The sequence below is a fragment of the Anthonomus grandis genome, chromosome 5 (genome assembly GCF_022605725.1).
Source record: "Anthonomus grandis grandis chromosome 5, icAntGran1.3, whole genome shotgun sequence".
Lineage (NCBI taxonomy): Eukaryota > Metazoa > Arthropoda > Insecta > Coleoptera > Curculionidae > Anthonomus > Anthonomus grandis.
The window spans coordinates 33,723,239-33,751,124 of NC_065550.1; the positions used below are offsets into that span (position 1 = coordinate 33,723,239).

At 31.8% G+C, this 27,886-nt stretch overlaps 1 protein-coding gene across 5 annotated transcripts in view; it reads right to left on the reverse strand.

Moving 5' to 3' along the window:
- Positions 1 to 27,886, reverse strand: part of LOC126735843 (potassium/sodium hyperpolarization-activated cyclic nucleotide-gated channel 2) — a 152,749-nt gene that overhangs the window by 75,541 nt on the left and 49,322 nt on the right. For all 5 annotated transcript variants that reach the window (XR_007660518.1, XM_050439922.1, XM_050439924.1 and 2 more), the window contains exon 2: positions 17,562 to 17,914. Coding sequence is in view for 4 of the 5 variants with exons in the window: in XM_050439922.1 (XP_050295879.1) it covers positions 17,562 to 17,914 (353 nt within the window). In the remaining variant the exon portion in view is untranslated. The remainder of the gene's footprint in view (positions 1 to 17,561; positions 17,915 to 27,886) is intronic.

Genomic DNA, 27,886 nt, shown 5'->3' on the forward strand with positions numbered 1-27,886 from the left:
CTCGTCTTAATTATTTAATAGTGTTTGGATCTTCTGGAGTTAGTGTTTTTCTCGCTTGGTTTATCTAATTGAACCAGAAAAACATCACTTTGTTCCAATGCTCTTTTAATTAAAAAACTGAGATAAGGATATATCAATAAGAACTCCCCGCTTTTCCACCTACTTCCTATATCCTCGTCTTAATTATTTAATAGTGTTTGGATCTTCTGGAGTTAGTGTTTTTCTCGCTTGGTTTATCTAATTGAACCAGAAAAACATCACTTTGTTCCAATGCTCTTTTAATAAAAAAACTGAGATAAGGATATATCAATAAGAACCCCCCGCTTTTCCACATACTTCCTATATCCTCGTCTCATTTATTTAATAGTGTTTGGATCTTCTGGAGTTAGTGTTTTTCTCGCTTGGTTTGTCTAATTGAACCAGAAAAACATCACTTTGTTCCAATGCTCTTTTAATTAAAAAACTGAGATAAGGATATATAAATGAGAACCCCGCTTTTCCACCTACTTCTTATATCATCGTCTCATTTCTTTAATAGTGTTTGGATCTTCTGGAGTTAGTGTTTTTCTCGCTTGGTTTGTTTAATTGAACCAGAAAAACATCACTTTGTTCCAATGCTCTTTTAATTAAAAAACTGAGATAAGGATATATGAATAAGAACCCCCCGCTTTTTCACCTACTTCCTATATCCTCGTCTCATTTCTTTAATAGTGTTTGGATCTTCTGGAGTTAGTGTTTTTCTCGCTTGGTTTGTCTAATTGAACCAGAAAATCATCACTTTGTTCCAATACTCTTTTAATTAAAAAACTGAGATAAGGATCTATAAATGAGAACCCCGCTTTTCCACCTACTTCCTATATCATCGTCTCATTTCTTTAATAGTGTTTGGATCTTCTGGAGTTAGTGTTTTTCTCGCTTGGTTTGTCTAATTGAACCAGAAAAACATCACTTTGTTCCAATACTCTTTTAATTAAAAAACTGAGATAAGGATATATAAATAAGAACCCCGCTTTTTCACCTACTTCCTATATCCTCGTCTCATTTCTTTAATAGTGTTTGGATCTTCTGGAGTTAGTGTTTTTCTCGCTTGGTTTGTCTAATTGAACCAGAAAAACATCACTTTGTTCCAATGCTCTTTTAATTAAAAAACTGAGATAAGGATATATAAATAAGAACCCCGCTTTTTCACCTACTTCCTATATCCTCGTCTCATTTCTTTAATAGTGTTTGGATCTTCTGGAGTTAGTGTTTTTCTCGCTTGGTTTGTCTAATTGAACCAGAAAAACATCACTTTGTTCCAATGCTCTTTTAATTAAAAAACTGAGATAAGGATATATAAATAGGAACCCCCCGCTTTTTCACCTACTTCCTATATCCTCGTCTCATTTCTTTAATAGTGTTTGGATCTTCTGAAGTTAGTATTTTTCTCGCTTAATTTGTCTAATTGAACCAGAAAAACATCACTTTGTTCCAATGCTCTTTTAATTAAAAAACTGAGATAAGGATATATAAATAAGAACCCCGCTTTTTCACCTACTTCCTATATCCTCGTCTCATTTCTTTAATAGTGTTTGCATCTTCTGGAGTTAGTGTTTTTCTCGCTTGGTTTGTCTAATTGAACCAGAAAAACATCACTTTGTTCCAATACTCTTTTAATTAAAAAACTGAGATAAGGACATATAAATAAGAACCCCGCTTTTTCACCTACTTCCTATATCCTCGTCTCATTTCTTTAATAGTGTTTGGATCTTCTGAAGTTAGTATTTTTCTCGCTTAATTTGTCTAATTGAACCAGAAAAACATCACTTTGTTCCAATGCTCTTTTAATTAAAAAACTGAGATAAGGATATATAAATAAGAACCCCGCTTTTTCACCTACTTCCTATATCCTCGTCTCATTTCTTTAATAGTGTTTGGATCTTCTGGAGTTAGTGTTTTTCTCGCTTGGTTTGTCTAATTGAACCAGAAAAACATCACTTTGTTCCAATGCTCTTTTAATTAAAAAACTGAGATAAGGATATATAAATAAGAACCCCCCGCTTTTTCACCTACTTCCTATATCCTCGTCTCATTTCTTTAATAGTGTTTGGATCTTCTGGAGTTAGTGTTTTTCTCGCTTAATTTGTCTAATTGAACAAGAAAAACATCACATTCTTCCAATGCTCTTTTAATTAAAAAACTGAGATAAGGATATATAAATAAGAACCCCGCTTTTTCACCTACTTCCTATATCCTCGTCTCATTTCTTTAATAGTGTTTGGATCTTCTGGAGTTAGTGTTTTTCTCGCTTAATTTGTCTAATTGAACCAGAAAAACATCACATTCTTCCAATGCTCTTTTAATTAAAAAACTGAGATAAGGATATATAAATAAGAACCCCGCTTTTTCACCTACTTCCTATATCCTCGTCTCATTTCTTTAATAGTGTTTGGATCTTCTGGAGTTAGTGTTTTTCTCGCTTGGTTTGTCTAATTGAACCAGAAAAACATCACTTTGTTCCAATACTCTTTTAATTAAAAAACTGAGATAAGGATATATAAATAAGAACCCCGCTTTTTCACCTACTTCCTATATCCTCGTCTCATTTCTTTAATAGTGTTTGGATCTTCTGGAGTTAGTGTTTTTCTCGCTTGGTTTGTCTAATTGAACCAGAAAAACATCACTTTGTTCCAATACTCTTTTAATTAAAAAACTGAGATAAGGATATATAAATAAGAACCCCGCTTTTTCACCTACTTCCTATATCCTCGTCTCATTTCTTTAATAGTGTTTGGATCTTCTGGAGTTAGTGTTTTTCTCGCTTGGTTTGTCTAATTGAACCAGAAAAACATCACTTTGTTCCAATACTCTTTTAATTAAAAAACTGAGATAAGGATATATAAATAAGAACCCCGCTTTTTCACCTACTTCCTATATCCTCGTCTCATTTCTTTAATAGTGTTTGGATCTTCTGAAGTTAGTATTTTTCTCGCTTAATTTGTCTAATTGAACCAGAAAATCATCACTTTGTTCCAATACTCTTTTAATTAAAAAACTGAGATAAGGATATATAAATGAGAACCCCGCTTTTTCACCTACTTCCTATATCCTCGTCTCATTTCTTTAATAGTGTTTGGATCTTCTGGAGTTAGTGTTTTTCTCGCTTGGTTTGTCTAATTGAACCAGAAAAACATCACTTTGTTCCAATGCTCTTTTAATTAAAAAACTGAGATAAGGATATATAAATAAGAACCCCGCTTTTTCACCTACTTCCTATATCCTCGTCTCATTTCTTTAATAGTGTTTGGATCTTCTGGAGTTAGTGTTTTTCTCGCTTGGTTTGTCTAATTGAACCAGAAAAACATCACTTTGTTCCAATGCTCTTTTAATTAAAAAACTGAGATAAGGACATATAAATAAGAACCCCGCTTTTTCACCTACTTCCTATATCCTCGTCTCATTTCTTTAATAGTGTTTGGATCTTCTGGAGTTAGTGTTTTTCTCGCTTGGTTTGTCTAATTGAACCAGAAAAACATCACTTTGTTCCAATGCTCTTTTAATTAAAAAACTGAGATAAGGATATATAAATAAGAACCCCGCTTTTTCACCTACTTCCTATATCCTCGTCTCATTTCTTTAATAGTGTTTGGATCTTCTGGAGTTAGTGTTTTTCTCGCTTGGTTTGTCTAATTAAACCAGAAAAACATCACTTTGTACCAATACTCTTTTAATTAAAAAACTGAGATAAGGATATATAAATAAGAACCCCGCTTTTTCACCTACTTCCTATATCCTCGTCTCATTTCTTTAATAGTGTTTGGATCTTCTGAAGTTAGTATTTTTCTCGCTTAATTTGTCTAATTGAACCAGAAAAACATCACTTTGTTCCAATGCTCTTTTAATTAAAAAACTGAGATAAGGATATATAAATAAGAACCCCCCGCTTTTTCACCTACTTCCTATATCCTCGTCTCATTTCTTTAATAGTGTTTGGATCTTCTGGAGTTAGTGTTTTTCTCGCTTGGTTTGTCTAATTGAACCAGAAAAACATCACTTTGTTCCAATACTCTTTTAATTAAAAAACTGAGATAAGGATATATAAATAAGAACCCCGCTTTTTCACCTACTTCCTATATCCTCGTCTCATTTCTTTAATAGTGTTTGGATCTTCTGGAGTTAGTGTTTTTCTCGCTTGGTTTGTCTAATTGAACCAGAAAAACATCACTTTGTACCAATACTCTTTTAATTAAAAAACTGAGATAAGGATATATGAATAAGAACCCCCCGCTTTTCCACCTACTTCCTATATCATCGTCTCATTTCTTTAATAGTGTTTGGATCTTCCGGAGTTGGTGTTTTTCTCGCTTGGTTTGTTTAATTGAACCAGAAAAACATCACTTTGTTCCAATGCTCTTTTAATTAAAAAACTGAGATAAGGATATATCAATAAGAACCCCCCGCTTTTACACCTACTTCCTATATCCTCGTCTCATTTCTTTAATAGTGTTTGGATCTTCTGGAGTTAGTGTTTTTCTCGCTTGGTTTGTCTAATTGAACCAGAAAAACAACACTTTGTTCCAATGCTCTTTTAATTAAAAAACTGAGATAAGGATATATGAATAAGAACCCCTCGCTTTTTCACCTACTTCCTATATCCTCGTCTCATTTCTTTAATAGTGTTTGCATCTTCTGAAGTTAGTGTTTTTCTCGCTTGGTTTGTCTAATTGAACCAGAAAAACATCATTTTGTACCAATACTCTTTTAATTAAAAAACTGAGATAAGGATATATGAATAAGAACCCCCCGCTTTTCCACCTACTTCCTATATCATCGTCTCATTTCTTTAATAGTGTTTGGATCTTCCGGAGTTGGTGTTTTTCTCGCTTGGTTTGTTTAATTGAACCAGAAAAACATCACTTTGTTCCAATGCTCTTTTAATTAAAAAACTGAGATAAGGATATATGAATAAGAACCCCCCGCTTTTCCACCTACTTCCTATATCATCGTCTCATTTCTTTAATAGTGTTTGGATCTTCTGGAGTTAGTGTTTTTCTCGCTTGGTTTGTCTAATTGAACCAGAAAAACAACACTTTGTTCCAATGCTCTTTTAATTAAAAAACTGAGATAAGGATATATGAATAAGAACCCCTCGCTTTTTCACCTACTTCCTATATCCTCGTCTCATTTCTTTAATAGTGTTTGCATCTTCTGAAGTTAGTGTTTTTCTCGCTTGGTTTGTCTAATTGAACCAGAAAAACATCATTTTGTACCAATACTCTTTTAATTAAAAAACTGAGATAAGGATATATGAATAAGAACCCCCCGCTTTTCCACCTACTTCCTATATCATCGTCTCATTTCTTTAATAGTGTTTGGATCTTCTGGAGTTAGTGTTTTTCTCGCTTGGTTTGTCTAATTGAACCAGAAAAACAACACTTTGTTCCAATGCTCTTTTAATTAAAAAACTGAGATAAGGATATATGAATAAGAACCCCTCGCTTTTTCACCTACTTCCTATATCCTCGTCTCATTTCTTTAATAGTGTTTGCATCTTCTGAAGTTAGTGTTTTTCTCGCTTGGTTTGTCTAATTGAACCAGAAAAACATCATTTTGTACCAATACTCTTTTAATTAAAAAACTGAGATAAGGATATATAAATAAGAACCCCCCGCTTTTTCACCTACTTCCTATATCCTCGTCTCATTTCTTTAATAGTGTTTGGATCTTCTGGAGTTAGTGTTTTTCTCGCTTGGTTTGTCTAATTGAACCAGAAAAACATCACATTGTTCCAATACTCTTTTAATTAAAAAACTGAGATAAGGATATATGAATAAGAACCCCCCGCTTTTTCACCTACTTCCTATATCCTCGTCTCATTCCTTTAATAGTGTTTGCATCTTCTGGAGTTAGTGTTTTTCTCGCTTAATTTGTCTAATTGAACCAGAAAAACATCACTTTGTACCAATACTCTTTTAATTAAACAACTAAGATAAAGATATATAAATAAGAACCCCCCGCTTTTTCACCTACTTCCTATATCCTCGTCTCATTTCTTTAATAGTGTTTGGATCTTCTGGAGTTAGTGTTTTTCTCGCTTGGTTTGTCTAATTGAACCAGAAAAACATCACTTTGTACCAATACTCTTTTAATTAAAAAACTGAGATAAGGATATATGAATAAGAACCCCCCGCTTTTCCACCTACTTCCTATATCATCGTCTCATTTCTTTAATAGTGTTTGGATCTTCTGGAGTTAGTGTTTTTCTCGCTTGGTTTGTCTAATTGAACCAGAAAAACATCACATTGTTCCAATACTCTTTTAATTAAAAAACTGAGATAAGGATATATGAATAAGAACCCCCCGCTTTTTCACCTACTTCCTATATCCTCGTCTCATTTCTTTAATAGTGTTTGGATCTTCTGGAGTTAGTGTTTTTTTCGCTTGGTTTGTCTAATTGAACCAGAAAAACATCACTTTGTTCCAATACTCTTTTAATTAAAAAACTGAGATAAGGATATATAAATAAGAACCCCGCTTTTTCACCTACTTCCTATATCATCGTCTCATTTCTTTAATAGTGTTTGGATCTTCTGGAGTTAGTGTTTTTCTCGCTTGGTTTGTCTAATTGAACCAGAAAAACATCACTTTGTTCCAATGCTCTTTTAATTAAAAAACTGAGATAAGGATATATCAATAAGAACCCCCCGCTTTTACACCTACTTCCTATATCCTCGTCTCATTTCTTTAATAGTGTTTGGATCTTCTGGAGTTAGTGTTTTTCTCGCTTGGTTTGTCTAATTGAACCAGAAAAACAACACTTTGTTCCAATGCTCTTTTAATTAAAAAACTGAGATAAGGATATATGAATAAGAACCCCCCGCTTTTTCACCTACTTCCTATATCCTCGTCTCATTTCTTTAATAGTGTTTGGATCTTCTGGAGTTAGTGTTTTTCTCGCTTGGTTTGTCTAATTGAACCAGAAAAACATCACATTGTTCCAATACTCTTTTAATTAAAAAACTGAGATAAGGATATATGAATAAGAACCCCCCGCTTTTTCACCTACTTCCTATATCCTCGTCTTATTTCTTTAATAGTGTTTGGATCTTCTGGAGTTAGTGTTTTTTTCGCTTGGTTTGTCTAATTGAACCAGAAAAACATCACTTTGTTCCAATACTCTTTTAATTAAAAAACTGAGATAAGGATATATAAATAAGAACCCCGCTTTTTCACCTACTTCCTATATCATCGTCTCATTTCTTTAATAGTGTTTGGATCTTCTGGAGTTAGTGTTTTTCTCGCTTGGTTTGTCTAATTGAACCAGAAAAACATCACTTTGTTCCAATGCTCTTTTAATTAAAAAACTGAGATAAGGATATATCAATAAGAACCCCCCGCTTTTACACCTACTTCCTATATCCTCGTCTCATTTCTTTAATAGTGTTTGGATCTTCTGGAGTTAGTGTTTTTCTCGCTTGGTTTGTCTAATTGAACCAGAAAAACAACACTTTGTTCCAATGCTCTTTTAATTAAAAAACTGAGATAAGGATATATGAATAAGAACCCCCCGCTTTTTCACCTACTTCCTATATCCTCGTCTCATTTCTTTAATAGTGTTTGGATCTTCTGGAGTTAGTGTTTTTCTCGCTTGGTTTGTCTAATTGAACCAGAAAAACATCACATTGTTCCAATACTCTTTTAATTAAAAAACTGAGATAAGGATATATGAATAAGAACCCCCCGCTTTTTCACCTACTTCCTATATCCTCGTCTCATTTCTTTAATAGTGTTTGGATCTTCTGGAGTTAGTGTTTTTTTCGCTTGGTTTGTCTAATTGAACCAGAAAAACATCACTTTGTTCCAATACTCTTTTAATTAAAAAACTGAGATAAGGATATATCAATAAGAACCCCCCGCTTTTACACCTACTTCCTATATCCTCGTCTCATTTCTTTAATAGTGTTTGGATCTTCTGGAGTTAGTGTTTTTCTCGCTTGGTTTGTCTAATTGAACCAGAAAAACATCATTTTGTACCAATACTCTTTTAATTAAAAAACTGAGATAAGGATATATGAATAAGAACCCCCCGCTTTTTCACCTACTTCCTATATCCTCGTCTCATTTCTTTAATAGTGTTTGGATCTTCTGGAGTTAGTGTTTTTTTCGCTTGGTTTGTCTAATTGAACCAGAAAAACATCACTTTGTTCCAATACTCTTTTAATTAAAAAACTGAGATAAGGATATATAAATAAGAACCCCGCTTTTTCACCTACTTCCTATATCATCGTCTCATTTCTTTAATAGTGTTTGGATCTTCTGGAGTTAGTGTTTTTCTCGCTTGGTTTGTCTAATTGAACCAGAAAAACATCACTTTGTTCCAATGCTCTTTTAATTAAAAAACTGAGATAAGGATATATCAATAAGAACCCCCCGCTTTTACACCTACTTCCTATATCCTCGTCTCATTTCTTTAATAGTGTTTGGATCTTCTGGAGTTAGTGTTTTTCTCGCTTGGTTTGTCTAATTGAACCAGAAAAACATCATTTTGTACCAATACTCTTTTAATTAAAAAACTGAGATAAGGATATATGAATAAGAACCCCCCGCTTTTCCACCTACTTCCTATATCATCGTCTCATTTCTTTAATAGTGTTTGGATCTTCTGGAGTTAGTGTTTTTCTCGCTTGGTTTATCTAATTGAATCAGAAAAACATCATTTTGTACCAATACTCTTTTAATTAAAAAACTGAGATAAGGATATATGAATAAGAACCCCCCGCTTTTCCACCTACTTCCTATATCATCGTCTCATTTCTTTAATAGTGTTTGGATCTTCTGGAGTTAGTGTTTTTCTCGCTTAGTTTGTCTAATTGAATCAGAAAAACATCATTTTGTACCAATACTCTTTTAATTAAAAAACTGAGATAAGGATATATGAATAAGAACCCCCCGCTTTTCCACCTACTTCCTATATCATCGTCTCATTTCTTTAATAGTGTTTGCATCTTCTGGAGTTAGTGTTTTTCTCACTTGGTTTGTCTAATTGATTCAGAAAAACATCACATTGTTCCAATACTCTTTTAATTAAAAAACTGAGATAAGGATATATGAATAAGAACCCCCCGCTTTTTCACCTACTTCCTATATCCTCGTCTCATTTCTTTAATAGTGTTTGCATCTTCTGGAGTTAGTGTTTTTCTCGCTTAGTTTGTCTAATTGAACCAGAAAAACATCACTTTGTACCAATGCACTTTTAATTAAAAAACTGAGATAAGGATATATGAATAAGAACCCCCCGCTTTTCCACCTACTTCCTATATCCTCGTCTCATTTTTTTAATAGTGTTTGGCTCTTCTGGAGTTAGTGTTTTTCTCACTTGGTTTGTCCAATTGAACCAGAAAAACATCACTTTGTACCAATGCACTTTTAATTAAAAAACTGAGATAAGGATATATGAATAAGAACCCCCCGCTTTTCCACCTACTTCCTATATCCTCGTCTCATTTCTTTAATAGTGTTTGGATCTTCTGGAGTTAGTGTTTTTCTCACTTGGTTTGTCCAATTGAACCAGAAAAACATCACTTTGTACCAATGCACTTTTAATTAAAAAACTGAGATAAGGATATATGAATAAGAACCCCCCGCTTTTCCACCTACTTCCTATATCATCGTCTCATTTCTTTAATAGTGTTTGCATCTTCTGGAGTTAGTGTTTTTCTCACTTGGTTTGTCCAATTGAACCAGAAAAACATCACTTTGTACCAATGCACTTTTAATTAAAAAACTGAGATAAGGATATATGAATAAGAACCCCCCGCTTTTCCACCTACTTCCTATATCATCGTCTCATTTCTTTAATAGTGTTTGCATCTTCTGGAGTTAGTGTTTTTCTCACTTGGTTTGTCTAATTAAACCAGAAAAACATCACTTTGTACCAATACTCTTTTAATTAAAAAACTGAGATAAGGATATATAAATAAGAACCCCGCTTTTTCACCTACTTCCTATATCCTCGTCTCATTTCTTTAATAGTGTTTGGATCTTCTGAAGTTAGTATTTTTCTCGCTTAATTTGTCTAATTGAACCAGAAAAACATCACTTTGTTCCAATGCTCTTTTAATTAAAAAACTGAGATAAGGATATATAAATAAGAACCCCCCGCTTTTTCACCTACTTCCTATATCCTCGTCTCATTTCTTTAATAGTGTTTGGATCTTCTGGAGTTAGTGTTTTTCTCGCTTGGTTTGTCTAATTGAACCAGAAAAACATCACTTTGTTCCAATACTCTTTTAATTAAAAAACTGAGATAAGGATATATAAATAAGAACCCCGCTTTTTCACCTACTTCCTATATCCTCGTCTCATTTCTTTAATAGTGTTTGGATCTTCTGGAGTTAGTGTTTTTCTCGCTTGGTTTGTCTAATTGAACCAGAAAAACATCACTTTGTACCAATACTCTTTTAATTAAAAAACTGAGATAAGGATATATGAATAAGAACCCCCCGCTTTTCCACCTACTTCCTATATCATCGTCTCATTTCTTTAATAGTGTTTGGATCTTCCGGAGTTGGTGTTTTTCTCGCTTGGTTTGTTTAATTGAACCAGAAAAACATCACTTTGTTCCAATGCTCTTTTAATTAAAAAACTGAGATAAGGATATATCAATAAGAACCCCCCGCTTTTACACCTACTTCCTATATCCTCGTCTCATTTCTTTAATAGTGTTTGGATCTTCTGGAGTTAGTGTTTTTCTCGCTTGGTTTGTCTAATTGAACCAGAAAAACAACACTTTGTTCCAATGCTCTTTTAATTAAAAAACTGAGATAAGGATATATGAATAAGAACCCCTCGCTTTTTCACCTACTTCCTATATCCTCGTCTCATTTCTTTAATAGTGTTTGCATCTTCTGAAGTTAGTGTTTTTCTCGCTTGGTTTGTCTAATTGAACCAGAAAAACATCATTTTGTACCAATACTCTTTTAATTAAAAAACTGAGATAAGGATATATGAATAAGAACCCCCCGCTTTTCCACCTACTTCCTATATCATCGTCTCATTTCTTTAATAGTGTTTGGATCTTCCGGAGTTGGTGTTTTTCTCGCTTGGTTTGTTTAATTGAACCAGAAAAACATCACTTTGTTCCAATGCTCTTTTAATTAAAAAACTGAGATAAGGATATATGAATAAGAACCCCCCGCTTTTCCACCTACTTCCTATATCATCGTCTCATTTCTTTAATAGTGTTTGGATCTTCTGGAGTTAGTGTTTTTCTCGCTTGGTTTGTCTAATTGAACCAGAAAAACAACACTTTGTTCCAATGCTCTTTTAATTAAAAAACTGAGATAAGGATATATGAATAAGAACCCCTCGCTTTTTCACCTACTTCCTATATCCTCGTCTCATTTCTTTAATAGTGTTTGCATCTTCTGAAGTTAGTGTTTTTCTCGCTTGGTTTGTCTAATTGAACCAGAAAAACATCATTTTGTACCAATACTCTTTTAATTAAAAAACTGAGATAAGGATATATGAATAAGAACCCCCCGCTTTTCCACCTACTTCCTATATCATCGTCTCATTTCTTTAATAGTGTTTGGATCTTCTGGAGTTAGTGTTTTTCTCGCTTGGTTTGTCTAATTGAACCAGAAAAACAACACTTTGTTCCAATGCTCTTTTAATTAAAAAACTGAGATAAGGATATATGAATAAGAACCCCTCGCTTTTTCACCTACTTCCTATATCCTCGTCTCATTTCTTTAATAGTGTTTGCATCTTCTGAAGTTAGTGTTTTTCTCGCTTGGTTTGTCTAATTGAACCAGAAAAACATCATTTTGTACCAATACTCTTTTAATTAAAAAACTGAGATAAGGATATATAAATAAGAACCCCCCGCTTTTTCACCTACTTCCTATATCCTCGTCTCATTTCTTTAATAGTGTTTGGATCTTCTGGAGTTAGTGTTTTTCTCGCTTGGTTTGTCTAATTGAACCAGAAAAACATCACATTGTTCCAATACTCTTTTAATTAAAAAACTGAGATAAGGATATATGAATAAGAACCCCCCGCTTTTTCACCTACTTCCTATATCCTCGTCTCATTCCTTTAATAGTGTTTGCATCTTCTGGAGTTAGTGTTTTTCTCGCTTAATTTGTCTAATTGAACCAGAAAAACATCACTTTGTACCAATACTCTTTTAATTAAACAACTAAGATAAAGATATATAAATAAGAACCCCCCGCTTTTTCACCTACTTCCTATATCCTCGTCTCATTTCTTTAATAGTGTTTGGATCTTCTGGAGTTAGTGTTTTTCTCGCTTGGTTTGTCTAATTGAACCAGAAAAACATCACTTTGTACCAATACTCTTTTAATTAAAAAACTGAGATAAGGATATATGAATAAGAACCCCCCGCTTTTCCACCTACTTCCTATATCATCGTCTCATTTCTTTAATAGTGTTTGGATCTTCTGGAGTTAGTGTTTTTCTCGCTTGGTTTGTCTAATTGAACCAGAAAAACATCACATTGTTCCAATACTCTTTTAATTAAAAAACTGAGATAAGGATATATGAATAAGAACCCCCCGCTTTTTCACCTACTTCCTATATCCTCGTCTCATTTCTTTAATAGTGTTTGGATCTTCTGGAGTTAGTGTTTTTTTCGCTTGGTTTGTCTAATTGAACCAGAAAAACATCACTTTGTTCCAATACTCTTTTAATTAAAAAACTGAGATAAGGATATATAAATAAGAACCCCGCTTTTTCACCTACTTCCTATATCATCGTCTCATTTCTTTAATAGTGTTTGGATCTTCTGGAGTTAGTGTTTTTCTCGCTTGGTTTGTCTAATTGAACCAGAAAAACATCACTTTGTTCCAATGCTCTTTTAATTAAAAAACTGAGATAAGGATATATCAATAAGAACCCCCCGCTTTTACACCTACTTCCTATATCCTCGTCTCATTTCTTTAATAGTGTTTGGATCTTCTGGAGTTAGTGTTTTTCTCGCTTGGTTTGTCTAATTGAACCAGAAAAACAACACTTTGTTCCAATGCTCTTTTAATTAAAAAACTGAGATAAGGATATATGAATAAGAACCCCCCGCTTTTTCACCTACTTCCTATATCCTCGTCTCATTTCTTTAATAGTGTTTGGATCTTCTGGAGTTAGTGTTTTTCTCGCTTGGTTTGTCTAATTGAACCAGAAAAACATCACATTGTTCCAATACTCTTTTAATTAAAAAACTGAGATAAGGATATATGAATAAGAACCCCCCGCTTTTTCACCTACTTCCTATATCCTCGTCTTATTTCTTTAATAGTGTTTGGATCTTCTGGAGTTAGTGTTTTTTTCGCTTGGTTTGTCTAATTGAACCAGAAAAACATCACTTTGTTCCAATACTCTTTTAATTAAAAAACTGAGATAAGGATATATAAATAAGAACCCCGCTTTTTCACCTACTTCCTATATCATCGTCTCATTTCTTTAATAGTGTTTGGATCTTCTGGAGTTAGTGTTTTTCTCGCTTGGTTTGTCTAATTGAACCAGAAAAACATCACTTTGTTCCAATGCTCTTTTAATTAAAAAACTGAGATAAGGATATATCAATAAGAACCCCCCGCTTTTACACCTACTTCCTATATCCTCGTCTCATTTCTTTAATAGTGTTTGGATCTTCTGGAGTTAGTGTTTTTCTCGCTTGGTTTGTCTAATTGAACCAGAAAAACAACACTTTGTTCCAATGCTCTTTTAATTAAAAAACTGAGATAAGGATATATGAATAAGAACCCCCCGCTTTTTCACCTACTTCCTATATCCTCGTCTCATTTCTTTAATAGTGTTTGGATCTTCTGGAGTTAGTGTTTTTCTCGCTTGGTTTGTCTAATTGAACCAGAAAAACATCACATTGTTCCAATACTCTTTTAATTAAAAAACTGAGATAAGGATATATGAATAAGAACCCCCCGCTTTTTCACCTACTTCCTATATCCTCGTCTCATTTCTTTAATAGTGTTTGGATCTTCTGGAGTTAGTGTTTTTTTCGCTTGGTTTGTCTAATTGAACCAGAAAAACATCACTTTGTTCCAATACTCTTTTAATTAAAAAACTGAGATAAGGATATATCAATAAGAACCCCCCGCTTTTACACCTACTTCCTATATCCTCGTCTCATTTCTTTAATAGTGTTTGGATCTTCTGGAGTTAGTGTTTTTCTCGCTTGGTTTGTCTAATTGAACCAGAAAAACATCATTTTGTACCAATACTCTTTTAATTAAAAAACTGAGATAAGGATATATGAATAAGAACCCCCCGCTTTTTCACCTACTTCCTATATCCTCGTCTCATTTCTTTAATAGTGTTTGGATCTTCTGGAGTTAGTGTTTTTTTCGCTTGGTTTGTCTAATTGAACCAGAAAAACATCACTTTGTTCCAATACTCTTTTAATTAAAAAACTGAGATAAGGATATATAAATAAGAACCCCGCTTTTTCACCTACTTCCTATATCATCGTCTCATTTCTTTAATAGTGTTTGGATCTTCTGGAGTTAGTGTTTTTCTCGCTTGGTTTGTCTAATTGAACCAGAAAAACATCACTTTGTTCCAATGCTCTTTTAATTAAAAAACTGAGATAAGGATATATCAATAAGAACCCCCCGCTTTTACACCTACTTCCTATATCCTCGTCTCATTTCTTTAATAGTGTTTGGATCTTCTGGAGTTAGTGTTTTTCTCGCTTGGTTTGTCTAATTGAACCAGAAAAACATCATTTTGTACCAATACTCTTTTAATTAAAAAACTGAGATAAGGATATATGAATAAGAACCCCCCGCTTTTCCACCTACTTCCTATATCATCGTCTCATTTCTTTAATAGTGTTTGGATCTTCTGGAGTTAGTGTTTTTCTCGCTTGGTTTATCTAATTGAATCAGAAAAACATCATTTTGTACCAATACTCTTTTAATTAAAAAACTGAGATAAGGATATATGAATAAGAACCCCCCGCTTTTCCACCTACTTCCTATATCATCGTCTCATTTCTTTAATAGTGTTTGGATCTTCTGGAGTTAGTGTTTTTCTCGCTTAGTTTGTCTAATTGAATCAGAAAAACATCATTTTGTACCAATACTCTTTTAATTAAAAAACTGAGATAAGGATATATGAATAAGAACCCCCCGCTTTTCCACCTACTTCCTATATCATCGTCTCATTTCTTTAATAGTGTTTGCATCTTCTGGAGTTAGTGTTTTTCTCACTTGGTTTGTCTAATTGATTCAGAAAAACATCACATTGTTCCAATACTCTTTTAATTAAAAAACTGAGATAAGGATATATGAATAAGAACCCCCCGCTTTTTCACCTACTTCCTATATCCTCGTCTCATTTCTTTAATAGTGTTTGCATCTTCTGGAGTTAGTGTTTTTCTCGCTTAGTTTGTCTAATTGAACCAGAAAAACATCACTTTGTACCAATGCACTTTTAATTAAAAAACTGAGATAAGGATATATGAATAAGAACCCCCCGCTTTTCCACCTACTTCCTATATCCTCGTCTCATTTTTTTAATAGTGTTTGGCTCTTCTGGAGTTAGTGTTTTTCTCACTTGGTTTGTCCAATTGAACCAGAAAAACATCACTTTGTACCAATGCACTTTTAATTAAAAAACTGAGATAAGGATATATGAATAAGAACCCCCCGCTTTTCCACCTACTTCCTATATCCTCGTCTCATTTCTTTAATAGTGTTTGGATCTTCTGGAGTTAGTGTTTTTCTCACTTGGTTTGTCCAATTGAACCAGAAAAACATCACTTTGTACCAATGCACTTTTAATTAAAAAACTGAGATAAGGATATATGAATAAGAACCCCCCGCTTTTCCACCTACTTCCTATATCATCGTCTCATTTCTTTAATAGTGTTTGCATCTTCTGGAGTTAGTGTTTTTCTCACTTGGTTTGTCCAATTGAACCAGAAAAACATCACTTTGTACCAATGCACTTTTAATTAAAAAACTGAGATAAGGATATATGAATAAGAACCCCCCGCTTTTCCACCTACTTCCTATATCCTCGTCTCATTTCTTTAATTGTGTTTGGATCTTCTGGAGTTAGTGTTTTTCTCGCTTGGTTTGTCTAATTGAATCAGAAAAACATCACATTGTTCCAATACTCTTTTAATTAAAAAACTGACATAAGGATATATGAATAAGAACCCCCTGCTTTTTCACCTACTTCCTATATCCTCGTCTCATTTCTTTAATAGTGTTTGCATCTTCTGGAGTTAGTGTTTTTCTCACTTGGTTTGTCTAATTGAACCAGAAAAACATCACTTTGTACCAATGCACTTTTAATTAAAAAAACTGAGATAAGGATATATGAATAAGAACCCCCCGCTTTTCCACCTACTTCCTATATCATCGTCTCATTTCTTTAATTGTGTTTGGATCTTCTGGAGTTAGTGTTTTTCTCGCTTGGTTTGTCTAATTGAATCAGAAAAACATCACATTGTTCCAATACTCTTTTAATTAAAAAACTGACATAAGGATATATGAATAAGAACCCCCTGCTTTTTCACCTACTTCCTATATCCTCGTCTCATTTCTTTAATAGTGTTTGCATCTTCTGGAGTTAGTGTTTTTCTCGCTTGGTTTGTCTAATTGAATCAGAAAAACATCACATTGTTCCAATACTCTTTTAATTAAAAAACTGACATAAGGATATATGAATAAGAACCCCCTGCTTTTTCACCTACTTCCTATATCCTCGTCTCATTTCTTTAATAGTGTTTGCATCTTCTGGAGTTAGTGTTTTTCTCGCTTGGTTTGTCTAATTGAATCAGAAAAACATCACATTGTTCCAATACTCTTTTAATTAAAAAACTGACATAAGGATATATGAATAAGAACCCCCTGCTTTTTCACCTACTTCCTATATCCTCGTCTCATTTCTTTAATAGTGTTTGGATCTTCTGGAGTTAGTGTTTTTCTCGCTTGGTTTGTCTAATTGAACCAGAAAAACATCACTTTGTTCCAATGCTCTTTTAATTAAAAAACTGAGATAAGGATATATAAATAAGAACCCCGCTTTTTCACCTACTTCCTATATCAGCGTCTCATTTCTTTAGTAGTGTTTGGATCTTCTAGAATTAGTGTTTTTCTCGCTTGGTTTGTCTAATTGAACCGGAAAAACATCACTTTGTTCCAATACTCTTTTAATTATTAAACTGAGATAAGGATATATATTTAAGATATATAAGGGCATAATTTTGCATTCTAAACAACTTCTTCTTATAAACTTTTTTTATATGTTGTCTAGAAATACTACTTTACCTACTCATAAAATTTTAAAAATGCTCGTATCAATGCATGCTTGATTGTTGAAAAATCAAAATATGCTAAATTTTATTTTTTGATCAAGCAGAACTGGATGCCAAACGCTCAAATTTGAACTACAAAATTCTTTGTCATTTTTACGTATAAATTCGCTCATTCTGGGACACACTGTAGATACAACCCGAGCTAATAAAAGCGTGCCAAAAAAGCAAAAAAAAAACGAAATTTTTGTATAATTTCCACTTCGACCTCATAACTTACCTTTATAATTCATATCGTTGGATAAACAATCGGCAATCAGTAGGGTTTCATCGTCGAGGGCGGTAACTAAAGAGTCGGTGCACGTGTTGGTGTTCTCGATGCTGATCTTGATCGAGTCATCTTTGGCGAGGCGGCGCGGGGGCGGCGATCGGATTTCCTCCTCGGATCGCGCGGTCGCCACCCGACCGTTCGCCAACCGCAAACTGGGAGCGCGACGCGACACGGGCGGCACGCGCGGTTCTTCACCGCTTGGAGGACCACTACCGCCGCCGCCGCCGCCACCTGCAACACCGCCGCCGCCTCCGCCGCCCCCGCCAACAATGACACCTCCTGTCTCTACTCCACCGCCGTCTCTGGAAAAGAGAGAGAGAGAAAGAGATAATAGCGTAAGTCTGAGATGATCTGATTCTGGTATTTTATAACAATAGCATGCGTAGCTAGTGTGTTGAAATTGACAAGTTTCATAAGAAGGTTTTATTTTTGTAAATTTTATATTATAATATTAAGTAAAATCTGTATTGTTGTGACAAATTCATAATGAGTTACAATTTTTATTATTTTTTTTTTATTTTAAATTATCTAAAGATCCTACAGAAAAAATTGAAAGACCAATTTATAATCTACTTATAAAACGTAAAAACCAATCTTCTGATATTGATAGATTTAAATTAACTCCACATAATAATAAAGCACCACATTTTTATGGTTTACCAAAAATGCATAAAATAAATGAAGACACAAGTGGATAAAGGTGTCAAAATTGTTATTCCGAGATAAATGAGTTTAAAGTTTTTTAATTGGAATTTTTTTATGTTTTTTATATTTAACAAATGGGATATCTTACATATTATTTCACTTTTTAATAGAAGGATTAATATTTAAAAAAATATATATACTTTTAGAAAAAATACACTTTGAATGAACACAACACCTTTATCCATTATAAATTTAATTAAAAGAATTAAGGCAACATATGGAAAAAAACGCTATTTGCACAAAATAATTTATTTATTAAACTTATGACACAAAATAAACAGCTTTACTTAACCTAATAAAGTATTACTTAGTTTTTCTCTTTTTCTTGACATTTTCTTGACTATCTTGCAAAATGTTTTTGTAAAACCACTTATAATTGAAGACACAAGTGGATCAAGGTGTCACGTTACCTTAGCATGTTTATGCAATAAAAAAATCCTAATAGTGTGGTACATAACACCTTTAACCTCTGGGAATCTCGTTTATTTTTAATATTAGAAGAAAAAACTCGTAAATATAAAAAATATGGCATCTTTTAAAAATATTTATCAAGAAAAACGATAGTTTTAAAAAATGTGACATGACACCTTTATTCACATGTGTCTTCAATTATCCCAAAGAATTTTTGAAAAATTGCTTTAAAGAGTTTGATAATCCACGTATAAAATTGAATGAACCAATTTTTACGACAAATCTTATTTTACCACTTATTTTAGGTTTTTCTTATAAGATAAAAAAAATTGCTAAAAAATTTAATATGAGAACTATTTTTAAATCACAAAAAACACATTAAGATTTTTATTAACAAGAACAAAACCTTTCATTAAAAATGAATTTAATATTAAAATTATAAAATTCCTTGTACGTGTGGTTTTTACAAATTTTACATAGGTGAAACCTGTAGACCATTACCAAAAAGTATTAATGAACATAAATCTTACATAAAAAAACAATCATTTCCAAAATTACACAACATAGAAAAAACTGAAACGCTTCCTCAATTTTAGCCAAGGAGCCAATTTCAAAATTACGTAAACTAAAGGTAAATGCATTTATAATGTTAAATGAAGATAAATGCTTAGCTACTTGTAATTAATTTAATTTAATTACATCATTAATTTACATTAAGATCGCACCCCTTTAATTTTATAGAAGTTACTTTTGAATTTTTTGTTATATTTTAAAATAGTCATAATTTGTGAACTTTAAGAAGGCCATAAAGTTTAGGAAGATTTGTGTTGTTAGCTGAAAGAAAATATCTTGATTGAGGATTTATTAAATTTGTACAAAATTTTAAGGTGTCTTTTTTGATAAATGATGGTAACCTTGCACTCTGTTTTCGAAAATTATTTTCTTGGATAAATTGAGTCACTTTAGTATCATAGTCATTTTTATTTAAAATAACAACACAGTTTCCTTTGTCAGCTTTTGTCAGGGTTAAGTTTGATTTTGTAATTTATTTTTTATAGATTTTTATGCATTTTTATTTTAATTTTATTTTATTTTACCATTTTTTGATAGGCGTAGTATCTATGTAAATTTTGTCTTTTACTTTTAGTCCTCGACCTGATGATGCGATAAGATTGTAATCGCGAAACCGGTCATCATAATAAAAAAGGAATTTCTGGTGAAATAAGACCTTTATTTTCTACTGTATTTGTTTGCAAATACCTATCAAAAAACTATTTAAAGTATTTTTGAATTAGGAAGCAGTTTTGATGGTATTATATAGTTAAAGATTTGCTACATAAGTATATTTTGTTTATTTTTTTTTATATTTTATTTTACTTTAATTTACTTTGATAACGGTAATAGTATAACTATAACTACCGAAACGTTAATTCAAATTAGGTATTTTTTTAAAAAGTAGGTCTTCTCGTTGTTTTTATCGTTTTTTAATTGTATTTAAAACTTACTGAACTTAAATTAAATTAAGTATATCGAACGATATCATTACATTTAATATTTCTTTTAAATACGTGAATAAGTCTATTTTCTTCTTTTTTTCAATTTTTTGAGCGTGTGAGATAGTAATTTCTAAATTGATTTTGCTATAAGTGACGTAATACCCAGTAAAACACGTAACTCAATAATATTAGTAGTAGGTTGTCCCAATGCAAGCTAAACACAGGCATCAAAAACATTTTTTTTAAAAAACCTCGGACAATTCGATTTTATTTTCAAGAAGGTCAATTTTTAATGAGGCAAGGCACCCTCATGCCAGTAACCTCTTACAGAAAAGTGAAATCACACCAAAAATCAGGGACGGATCTAGAGAGGGAAGGTTCGAAGGTTTAAAGAACCTCTTTTCCCGAAATATTGTTCTAACAAATAATTTTTAAAGGAATCTTTTGAGTTGAAGTGTACATTATAAACTATACAGGGTCTCCAAATTTGGGTACTTTTGCGGGGTACCTCCGTTATATTTAACGTTAATGGAATGCGGTTTTCGCGACACTGTACTACTATTTCCTGAACCTAATAGAGATGCCGTTAACGAAAATTTCATAGCCCTTTTAGTTTTTAAGATACAAGGCCTTTTTGAAAATCCCTCCTATCTCCGTTATTATTCAAATAAAAACGTCAAATAATATTTTTATAGGTTTTTTTTTCGTGGTATAATTTTTTTTTTGTTAAATGTCTACTATTTTTGAGTTATATATCCAACTTATGCTTTTTTTTTAAATAGAACAACCTGTAGGTTTCTAAACCAAAAAATTGCATTTTTTAATCTTATAAAAAATATATGATGTGACCTAAAAACAATTAGAAAATATTTGTTTAGGATAATTAATTAGTAACAGTCTTTCCTTGACCCACAATATAATAATTTGGTTATATGCTGTTAAAAAAATTAACACATATTAACCAATAGGTTATGAATTATTAAAATCTTATAAATTATTACCACATTTTTGCTTAATTTTGATTTAATAAATTAGTAAAGGTTATGTTAAATTATAAACTTAATAATTTATTAATTTACTCCCGTAATGTGTTTAATTATACCTAAAAAATATTATTTAATTCTTTTTTTTTTAATTTTTAGACTGATATAGGGATATATAAATGAAAATTCGATTTTCCCACCTATTTTCTATATCATCGTTTCATTTTCTAAATAGTGATTGGATCGGCTGGAAATAGTGGTTTTCTTTCGTAATGTGTCTAATTACACCCGAAAAACCTCATTTAAGTCCCACCATTTTCTAATTTTTAGACTATGATAGGGATATGTAAATGAGAATTCGATTTTTTCACCTATTTTCTATATCATCGTTTCATTTTCTAAATAGTGTTTGGATCGGCTGGAAATAGTGTTTTTCTCCCGTAATGTGTCCTACTATACCCGAAAAATATTACTTGATTCCTATCCTCTTCTAATTCTGAGACTGAGATAAAGATATATAAATGAGAATTCGATTTTTCCACCTATTTTCTATATCATCGTTTCATTTTCTAAATAGTGTTGGGATCGACTGGAAATAGTGTTTTTCTCCCGTATTGTGTCTAATTATACCCGAAAAATATCACTTGATTCCCATCCTCTTCTAATTCTGAGACTGAGATAAAGATATATAAATGAGAATTCGATTTTTCCACCTATTTTTTATATCATCGTTTCATTTTCTAAATAGTGTTGGGATTGACTGGAAATAGTGTTTTTCTCCCGTATTGTGTCTAATTATACCCGAAAAATATCACTTGATTCCCATCCTCTTCTAATTCTGAGACTGAGATAAAGATATATAAATGAGAATTCGATTTTTCCACCTATTTTCTATATCATCGTTTCATTTTCTAAATAGTGTTGGGATCGACTGAAAATAAAGTTTTTCTCCCATATTGTGTCAAATTATACCCGAAAAATATCACTTGATTCCCATCCTCTTCTAATTCTGAGACTGAGATAAAGATATATAAATGAGAATTCGATTTTTCCACCTATTTTCTATATCATCGTTTCATTTTCTAAATAGTGTTGGGATCGACTGAAAATAAAGTTTTTCTCCCATATTGTGTCAAATTATACCCGAAAAATATCACTTGATTCCCATCCTCTTCTAATTCTGAGACTGAGATAAAGATATATAAATGAGAATTCGATTTTTCCACCTATTTTCTCTATCATCGTTTCATTTTCTAAATAGTGTTTGGATCAGCTGGAAATAGTGTGTTTCTCTCGTATTGTGTCTAATTCTACCCGAAAAATATCACTTGTTTCCCATCCTCTTCTAATTCTGAGACTGAGATAAAGATATATAAATGAGAATTCGATTTTTCCACCTATTTTCTATATCATCGTTTCATTTTCTAAATAGTATTGGGATCGGCTGGAAATAGTGTTTTTCTCCCGTATTGTGTCTAATTGTACCCGAAAAATATCACTTGATTCCCATCCTCTTCTAATTCCGACACTGAGATAAAGATATGTAAATGAGAATTCGATTTTTCCACCTATTTTCTATATCATCGTTTCATTTTCTAAATAGTGTTGGGATCGACTGAAAATAGTGTTTTTCTCCCGTATTGTGTCTAATTGTACCCGAAAAATATCACTTGATTCCCATCCTCTTCTAATTCTGAGACTGAGATAAAGATATATAAATGAGAATCAGATTTTTCCACCTATTTTCTATATCATCGTTTCATTTTCTAAATAGTGTTGGGATCGACTGAAAATAAAGTTTTTCTCCCATATTGTGTCAAATTATACCCGAAAAATATCACTTGATTCCCATCCTCTTCTAATTCTGAGACTGAGATAAAGATATATAAATGAGAATTCGATTTTTCCACCTATTTTCTCTATCATCGTTTCATTTTCTAAATAGTGTTTGGATCAGCTGGAAATAGTGTGTTTCTCTCGTATTGTGTCTAATTCTACCCGAAAAATATCACTTGTTTCCCATCCTCTTCTAATTCTGAGACTGAGATAAAGATATATAAATGAGAATTCGATTTTTCCACCTATTTTCTATATCATCGTTTCATTTTCTAAATAGTATTGGGATCGGCTGGAAATAGTGTTTTTCTCCCGTATTGTGTCTAATTGTACCCGAAAAATATCACTTGATTCCCATCCTCTTCTAATTCCGACACTGAGATAAAGATATGTAAATGAGAATTCGATTTTTCCACCTATTTTCTATATCATCGTTTCATTTTCTAAATAGTGTTGGGATCGACTGAAAATAGTGTTTTTCTCCCGTATTGTGTCTAATTGTACCCGAAAAATATCACTTGATTCCCATCCTCTTCTAATTCTGAGACTGAGATAAAGATATATAAATGAGAATCAGATTTTTCCACCTAGTTTCTATATCATCGTTTCATTTTCTAAATAGTGTTGGGATCGACTGGAAATAGTGTTTTTTTCTCGTATTGTGTCTAATTATACCCGAAAAATATCACTTGATTCCCATCCTCTTCTAATTCTGAGACTGAGATAAAGATATATAAATGAGAATTCGATTTTTCCACCTATTTCTTATATCATCGTTTGATATTCTAAATAGTGTTGGGATCAACTAGAAATAGTGTTTTTCTCCCGTATTATGTCTAATTATACCCGAAAATTATCACTTGATTCCCATTTTCTTCTAATTCTGAGACTGAGATAAAGATATGTAAATGAGAATTCGATTTTTCCACCTATTTTCTATATCATCGTTTCATTTTCTAAATAGTGTTAGGATCGACTGGAAATAGTGTTTTTCTCCCGTATTGTGTCTAATTATACCCGAAAAATATCACTTGATTTCTATCCTCTTCTAATTCTGAGACTGAGATAAAGATATATAAATGAGAATTCGATTTTTCCACCTATTTTCTATATCATCGTTTCATTTTCAATAGTGTTTTTCTCCCGTATTATGTCTAATTATACCCGAAAATTATCACTTGATTCCCATTTTCTTCTAATTCTGAGACTGAGATAAAGATATGTAAATGAGAATTCGATTTTTCCACCTATTTTCTATATCATCGTTTCATTTTCTAAATAGTGTTAGGATCGACTGGAAATAGTGTTTTTCTCCCGTAATGTGTCTAATTATTCCCGAAAAATAATATTTTAATCCCAGCTTTTTTTACTTTTTCGACTGAGATAGGGATATCTAATAGAGAATTAGATTTGTCCATCTATTTTTTATATTATCGATTCATCTTCTAAATAGTGTTTGGATCGGCTTAAATTAGTGTTTTTCTCCCATAATTTGTCTAATTATACCCGAAAAACATTAGTTATCACGGTATTTATCTGTAAGTTATTTTTGTCGTTGTAAGACGTATCTTTTTTATCGTTATAAGAGAAACATATTTATATACTTAATATGTGAAGTAACTGTGTAAAAAGTTTTACCATTGGTTGGTGGTAAGAAATTTATTTTAACTACTGGTTTTTGTTTAATTATTATTACTGTTAAATACTCATTAACTTCACTCTAATCTGTAAATTTTTTCGGTACATTACCCATTTGTGGGTCAATCGATTAATTTAAATGGGTTTTCAGATTGGCCCGGTTTCCGGATATGTATAACCGGTCAAACCAGCACAGTTTTAATTTAACGACCGTCAAAAAATAATTAAAATAAATTCCTCGTATCGTTCCATTATTAAACCTCCCGAAATGATTATTTGTTTATTTCGATCCCGATTTGTTTATATTCAAAATTGCCGCCCCGTTTGTCACCCATTAAGGCTTATTAGTACGCGCTTTCGCCGGTTAACATAATGCCTCGTTTATTCGCCGATTAAGACCGATTTATTATGTGAGAAATGTTCGATTTTAATTGGGTTGTTTTAACATGCAATTGACTATTGTTTATGTCCCGCTTAAGGTCTGAATATTATAATTAATTGTGTAAAAATTTAGGATAATCTGTAAATAAAATAACTTCAAATATCTAGAAATTAATTCAAGGGTCTGGAATGTACAAAAATTCCTTTAAATGACTGGAACATAAGATATTATTTAAAATGATAAAAAACTGATCTTAGAAAAGTATTGGCTTTAAATAGGATTCAGAATCCAATAAAGAGTCACGATTTAGAAATATGCCTGGAAGTGTTAATGAAATAATGTAAAATACGTAGAAATTAATTCTAGACTGTATGTGTATGTCTAGATGACTTTAAATGCCTAAAATAAAATAAAAATTGACCCAAAAATATCTAAAACATTCAATATGACGTGGAAGTATCAAAAAATTAAGGCAAAAAAAAATTATGGTTTTTAAATACCACTCAGAATCTGACCAAATACGTAGAAATTAATTCAAGAGTCTGAAATGTAGAAAAGTGACTTCGAATGCCTGAAATAAAAAAAAAATTGACTTCAAATGTCTGGAAAATAACATAGGACTTACATGTACCATAAAATTAGCCGATAAAAAGAAGAAATGACTTTTAATATCATGAAAGGTCTAAAAATTAGTCATATTTAGGAATATTCCTAGAAATATCTTTGAAATTACTTCAAAAACCTTAAAATTTGTTCACGGCTCTGGAATGTATAAAAATGACTTCAAATGCCGTAAGATTAATTTAAGAATCTGGAATGTACAAAAATTGCTTCAAATACCTGGAATAAAATCAAATTGACTTCAAATATCTGGAACATAAGATATGACTTACAAACATAAAAAATGACCTAAAAAATAAAATTAATAGCTTCAAATATCATTCAGAATTTGACCAAATACCTAGAGATTCATTGAAGAGTCTGGAATGTATAAAAGTGACTTCGAATGCCTGGAATAAATTAAAATTGACTTCAAATGCCTGGAAAATCAATTATGATGTACACGTATCAAAAAGCTGACCTAGAACAAGAAGTAATGACTTTAAATATTATTGAGAATCCAATCATGAGTCACGATTTAAAAATATGTCTAGAAATGTCGATAGAAATGACTTGAAATACCTAAACATTAATGCAAAAGTCTAGAATGTACAAAAATGACTATAAATGCCTAGAAAATAATGAAATTGACTTCAAATAGCTGTCAAATAAGATCTGACTTACACGTATCAAAATACTGACCTAAAAAAAGAAAATGGCCATTTAGAATGCAATCCTAAATCACAATTTAGAAATATCGCTAGAAAAATCGATAAAATGACTTCAAATACCTAAAAATTAATGCAAGAGCCGAGAATATACAAAAATGGCTTCAAATACCTGGTATAAAATAAAATTGACTTCAAATGTCTGGAACATTTTACAGGTACCAAAAAATTAGCCTAGAAGAAGAGTATTAACTTTAAATACTATTAAAGATATAAAAATTAGTTATATTTGAGAATATCCCTAGAAAATGACTTGATTTAGACAATTAATTGTGAAATTACTTTAAAAACTTAGAGATTAATTCACGGGTTTGAAATGTATAAAAATTATTTCAAATGCCTGGAATTAAATAAAATTGACTTCAAAATATCTAGAACATCAAATATGACTTGGAAGAGTCAAAAAACTGACCTAGAAAAAGACATTATAGCTTTAAATACCATTCAAATGAATTAAATACAATTCATGAATTACAATTTAAGAATATAGCAAGACATGTGAATGAAATGACTTCAAATACCGTGAAATTAATTCAAGAGTCTGGAATGTACAAAAATTGCTTCAAATGTCTGGAAAATAAAATATGACTTACAAGCATCAAAAACCTGACCTAAAAAAAATTAAAGTAATAATTTAAAATACCATTCAGAATCTGATTAAATAAATTAATTCAAGAGCCTGGAATGTATAAAAGTGGCTTCGAATGCCTGGAATAAACTAAAATTGACTTCAAATACCTGGAAAATAAATTATGACTTACACGTATCAAAAAGCCGACCTAGAACAAGAAGTAATGACTTCACGATTTAAGAATGTGCCTTGAAATGTCGATAAAACGACTTCAAATATCTAAAAATTAATGCAAAAGTTTAGAATGCACAAAAATGGCTTCAAAAGAATAATTTACAAGCATTAAAAAATTGACCTTAAAAAAAATGTAATGCCTTTAAATACCATTCAGGATCCAATAGGATTTAAGAATATGCCCAGAATTTGAACGACTTCAAATTAATTAAAGAGTCTGAAATATACAAAAATGGCTTCAAATGCCTAAAATATAATGAAATTGACTTTTTTGTAAAATAAGATTCGACTTACACGTATCAAAATACTGGCCTAAAAAAAGGAAATGGCTATTCAGAATCCAATCCTAAATCACAATTTAGAAATATCGCTAGAAAAGTCGATAAAATGACTTTAAATTCCAAAAAAATTATGGAAGAGCCGAGAATATACAAATATGGCTTCAAATGCCTGGTATAAAATAAAATTGACTTTAAAAATCTGCAACACAAGATATAACTTACAGGTACTAAAAAATTAGCTTAGAAGAAGAAGTATTGACTTTAAATACCATTAAAGATCTAAAAATTAGCCATATTTAGGAGTATCCCTAGAAATATCTTTGAAATGACTTCAAAAACCTAAAAATTTATTCACGGGTCTAGAATATATAGAAATGACTTCAATTGCCTGAAATAAAATAAAATTGAC